Below are 6,000 nucleotides of genomic sequence, written 5' to 3'. Positions count from 1 at the left end.
TCTATCAACTAATCATAATTGAAAAAACAACGAAATTCTCTCCAACTAAAATCTCAACAAAATGTTGTTTTAAAAGAAGCATTCTTTTTAGTTATTTTTTGAAAATTTTCCCTCGATATATCCTCAGCCTTGAGAATCTATTCCAGTTTTAGGAACTAGAAAAAAAAAATCAAAAAACCAATTAGTACACTTTTTATGAAAAGAATTCAAAAAATTTTCCCATCACAATCAGTACCTAAAGCCTACAAAAATATCGAATATAAACTTTGAAAAGAGGCCAGTTTTTTCTCAAAATATACGGAACATGTCTAAAAATCATAAGCATCATAAGCATAGGCCCACTTTCAAAGCATTTTCTTCTTCACTGATTATTAAAATTTAATCTCAATTTCACATATTGCCCATGTGCGTGTTTTTTTCAAAATCATCCAAGATTTTATGACATTTTCCCCTCTCTCTCCCTTTTTTCTTCGATTATCAAAAAAAAAAAGAAGTTAGAAACAATGAATCACGCTAAAATGCTAGGGGACGTCGGACACCCCGTGGTTAATCATCTAAAACAGTGAAAAAGAGCACTAAAAAAGTGACAAATTGACACGCTCCACAGAAATGCTGAGAAAAAATCCCTCTTCGCAGGGGACTTTTTCTACATCTTGGCACGATCGGCGATTCCTCCGAAACAGCTACTTGGGCGCATTTGAAAATACACTAAGGTACGATTACAGCGCCATGATAACTTACGACGGCCAACAGGTAAATTAATGTAGATGTCGGCGGCATAAAGTTGTCGCTGGATGGTTAGTGACGGTTTATGCACGAATGTACGCGGACAGGTGAGTCACAGATCCCGCCTTTTTTAAAATAACAACCACTAGTTGCTCGAACGGTTTTCTCTTACCCGGTCGTCCGACAGGTAATTACGGAATTTCGCGAAAAATTTCGCGCGAGTGTGGTTATAGTTTGCAAGCAATAAGTTTTTGTTTTTCTAGAAAAAAGAAAAAAAGTTGAAATATTCGCGACGTTATTATTGCCCGACAGTGATCGTGAAAATTTACGCGGAATTCGCGGTATAAGCGATAAATATGTAACTCGTTGAATATGGTTTAATGAATCTATAATTTTTTTTTTTTAGTTTTTTCAAAATGTTGTGACACTGTGTTTCAATTTTTTTCGTGTTGTTTTAATTTTGATTTCACTATAATGAAATGTAGTAGAAATAAAAGATAACCTTAAAATTGTACCACGATGACTTGATCAAAGTGCGAAAAAAATTATCGGGTGTTTTGGTTTTTTAGAGCATGTCATCGACGAATTTATCAGAACCAAGCACTGATCCAACCTTAATAATGTTGCAGCAAGAACATCAATTAAACAACGTAAATCCGTTCTCTTCAACATCTTACACGTAAGTTACTACCAAAAACAGTTAATCTTTAATAATTAATCTCATTTAGCCTATATCGAGAACCAGTTCTTTGCGTATAAAAATCGATTTTTCGTATAATCTACAATGTAAGTATTTTTCGTTTTAAAGTAAAGCAAAAAACTGGTTGTAAAAAATTGTCCGTGTCGTCGTTTGCTTACACTCGGTGTTAATGGGCTGTTATACATCGATTAATTGATTTCTCTCTCCGGTGTGCAGATCTTTATTAGGTATGAATTGAGATTGACCGAAAATTTCTACTCGTCTTTGATCGTACCTACTTTTACGATGTTTCCTCATTTCGTCATCTCGATCTACCCACACATAAGGTAGTAGGTATCAACCACCAATTTCACCCTTGTTTATAGCGAGTTTCGATATCATCATTAAGCTTATTGCAATTCCAGAATTCGAAGGCATACTTCGTCACACCGTAAAATTTGCCGAGAATCAACTTTTTTTTACCAATGCGAGACGAGAAAATTGCCCAATTTTTATCATATTTAATCATTCAGCAATCTTCCATAGCTCGTTTGATATAAAACACGAGCTAGTTATATTCGTCCATTGACCGTAGTTTATGCATATAACTATTTTACACCTGAAATATGTGAGTATAAAATGAAAAATGCATCTAAAAATATGAACGTAAATACGTAAAATCATCGTAAACAATTTATTAATGCGTATAACTGTGAAGTACATGCGTTAGGGTGGTACATTAATGCCGCATGAGATTATACAGATTAATAATGTTGTTTATTGGTGATTTTTTTTTCTTGAAACGAGCAAGACTAATTTTTAAAATCATCTCGAAACTCGAGCCGCAGTCTTTTCGTAAATTGGGTAGTTTTCCATTTGAAAAACAGTGATTCGATTTTGGTTCTTTGATGGTTTATTTCAAAGCTAGGGCATGGAAACAACAGAGATGAAATAAAAATGCCCATGGTGCCCATTTGATCAGTTAAGGAATGGGTCTCAATTTTCAAATATTTTATACCTATAGTTATTCTTCTCACGATGTGGTGTATGAATTAATAAGGGAATAACCCCACTATCGCGTTGAAGCTAATTTTTTCAATAATTTATTTGTCATTTTGACCGTATAATGAGGTTTTCTATAGGAAAAATTACTCATTTTCATGCCTCATCACTGGTTCTATGAATTATAATTACAGTTATAGTACTCATCTCTATGCATAATTATTTATTCAAAATATTATGACTAGTTAATGAATCTTTTGTACTTTTCACCTTATCATTCAAAACTATACCTATCTTATTGTTTATAAAATGAACTCAATCAGATATCTACCTACGTTATTGATAGAAATTCGATAATTTTGAAATAAAAGCGAAGTGCTTGAAACATGAATTTGCAAGTTCCTAAAACTATGAACGAAATTTAAAGTGATGATATCTTCACCATTGATGATCTTTATCAAAAGTTTTTTAATAGGTTAAAATTTCGTTAATGGTATTACCTTAATAGATTAAGTTTGGGTAGTGGTTTTTTTTTGAAAAGGATAAAAACTGATTAGCTTTTAAAATCAACACGATTCTCAATAAATAGTTTTGAGAGGATGGAGGGGGAGAAAGCTTATTAAGATGGGCTAGAATAACTGAAATTGCGTTGGGGTACCATACCTTGAGAAATTGGTGACTACCTAATTCAAGATTTCGTTATAAAAAGTTTCTAATTTTCACCTCGTGGAGTCAATTGGTCTTATAGTAGACGATCCATCTCACCTAACAAGTAGTGAATCCAAAGTAAATTAGAATTTTGTATGGTTAACAAAAACTACTGAAATTTAGTCAAAAATTGCCATAATATTCACATTATTTTCCCTTATTTGCTTTTCATGAATATTCCACCTGAGCTGCAGCTAGGATTTGTTCACACAGGACAAAGGAACTCGTGCTTATGGAAAAATCTTGTGAATTTAATTTATGAAACAAAAACACTATCTGCCAAATCAAATTTTCTAATTCATGTTTAAAAATATGTTTAATAACTACAAACACCCTGAATTATAACTGAAAAATTGAAATTTTCACTTGAGATAACTCTGTGGACCCTTCTCCCTCCCACGTCCTTACTTTATGCTAACAATATCCAAAATTGAATTTTTTTTTGTAAATTGGAGCTTTTGAAGTAAGATACATAGGTATATGTACATGCCTAAGTATTTACATTTTATTTGAACTTTTCTTTTGTGGTTAATTTCTGTAACTGCATTTTGTATCGGCATGTTTTTAAAAAATGTAGAATAAGTATGCTTTTTCCAGTAGCTCGTGGAAATTTTCTAATGAAAAAAATTTGTTTTTGTTTTCTAGATTTTTCTGATATTTTACTTGAATACTAAAGAGAAATAAACCATGATTTTTGCCATCGTTTTTGTAAAAAGCCTACACTTGATGTATTAATTTGGAAAATTTTGAAAAAAGTATGTACTCAATTTTTGCCAGAATTTCTTTTTTGGCCTTCCCATAAAAATGTCATTCCCCCTGCATGATTTCATCCTGAATACGCCACTGCTATTGATAAATGAAGCAGGGATTCAGGAAGCATGCTAAGTGCCCTAAACCTGTTTTCGAGATATTCGCGTTTAAAGGGCGGTAACCGTGATTGTGACGTCATATTGGTGTGTGGCTATGAACACCAAGGCACATAGCATACTTTCACCTATTTTTCGCCAACCTATGAAAAAATTAGCCAGATTTTCGATTTTTTAAACTGAACAATTCACGTATAGAAAAATACCCTTTTTTGCATTTTTAGGTATTTGAGGTAAGGAAAATGCAATTTACTCGAAATTTTGATCGAGGACATAGGTATTTGAGGTAAGGAAAATGATCTACGTAAAAAACTCTACAAGATGGAGGTTGTTTGAAAGTTTGCCGCGCCATAGAAAAAAACTTATAAAAGCTCAAAGTTGAAAGACTCTTGAAAAAATATGGTTTTTTTGTATTTTTTCGTAGTTAAATACAATTTACTCGAAATTTTGATCGAGGACATAGGTATTTGAGGTAAGGAAAATGATCTACGTAAAAAACTCTACAAGATGGAGTTGGTTTGAAAGTTTGTCGCGCCACAGAAAAAAACTTATAAAAGCTCAAAGTTGAAAGGCTCTTGAAAAAATGTGGTTTTTTCGTGTTGTTTTGTAGTTAAATACAATTTACTAGAAATTTTGATCGAGGACATAGGTATTTGAGGTGAGGGAGTTGGTTTTAATTTTAAAAGCTCGAAATTCGACAATACAAAAAAAACATGAAAACCAGTATGTCCTCGATCAAAATTTCAAGTACATATGTAAATTGTAATTAACTACAAAAAAAACATGAAAAAACCATATTTTTTCAAGAGTTTTGCAACTTTGAGCTTTTATAAGTTTTTTTCTATGGCGCGGCAAACTTTCAAACAACCTCCATCTTGTTCAGAATTTAAGGTAGATCATTTTCCTTACCTCAAATACTTGTGTCCTCGATCAAAATTTCGAGTAAATTGCATTTAACTACAAAAAAACACGAAAAAATAATATTTTATTAAGAGTTTCACAACTTTGAGCTTTTATATTTTGTTTTCTATCGTGCGGAAAACTTTCAAACCAACTCCATCTTGTAGAGTTTTTTACGTAGATCATTTTCCTCACCTCAAATACCTATGTCCTCGATCAAAATTTCGAGTAAATTGCATTTAACTACAAAAAAATTCGAAAAAATAATATTTTTTTAAAAGTTTTACTACTTTGAGCTTTTATATTTTTTTTTCTATTGCGCGGAAAACTTTCAAACCAACTCCATCTTGTAGAGTTTTTTATGTAGATCATTTTCCTCACCTCAAATACCTATGTCCTCGATCAAAATTTCGAGTAATTTCCGTATTAACAAATAGAAGCAGGTTCAACTCAACAGAAAACAATTATTCGATAGGCTGGCTCAAACGGCACTTAGCATACTTCCTTACGTTTTCAGGTATGGCACTTACAGAGTGCGCTATCTTTCGGCCTGATTTTAAAGTACTAAAAGTAGGTATTGGGTATCGTAAGTAGGTAAAAAGGTGCTGATTTTGATGTAGAACATCGTAGCGGTCTTAACTCAATTTTCATTTTCAGGGCACTTAGCATGCTTCCTGAATCCCTGCTTCAAATATTCATAAAAATGTGTACCTTACGTCATTAAGGTATTGAAATAACGTATTTCGAACATGTTTTTTTCAACTTATCGAGTTCTAGAAGTAGGTACCTATAAAATACGGTTTATCTATGAGACCATAATTTGTCAGCAGTACAAAAAAAAAACATCCCATTCAGGGTTCAATCATTAGAAAAATGTCAAATTTATATTTACAAGTGATTCTACTTTTGTTATAGTAGGTACTTGCTTACCCATTTTTGATTTTTTTCTTCTCATGTTACAGTTTTCAGGACCCATTTTTCAAAAGTTTAATCTAACAAATTATTCAACTCACTCAATCCTTGATTAGATCAATCAACAAGTAAATTAATTAAGCTTCATTGTGTGAAGTAAGAAAAAAGATTCAACTTTTACCTAACAAAAGACAACCATTACAAGAA

The 6,000-nt window shown here is 32.2% G+C and overlaps 1 protein-coding gene across 1 annotated transcript in view; it reads left to right on the top strand.

Moving 5' to 3' along the window:
• Positions 1-798: 798 nt before the first annotated feature.
• Positions 799-6,000, top strand: part of LOC135831446 (uncharacterized) — a 62,094-nt gene continuing 56,892 nt past the window's right edge. Inside the window, exon 1 of the mRNA XM_065343934.1 lies at positions 799-1,405. Within this exon, the coding sequence (XP_065200006.1) occupies positions 1,299-1,405 (107 nt within the window). The 5' untranslated portion in view covers positions 799-1,298. The remainder of the gene's footprint in view (positions 1,406-6,000) is intronic.

This window comes from Planococcus citri, chromosome 1 (assembly GCF_950023065.1).
Source record: "Planococcus citri chromosome 1, ihPlaCitr1.1, whole genome shotgun sequence".
NCBI lineage: Eukaryota > Metazoa > Arthropoda > Insecta > Hemiptera > Pseudococcidae > Planococcus > Planococcus citri.
This window is presented reverse-complemented; position numbering and strand designations above follow the sequence as displayed.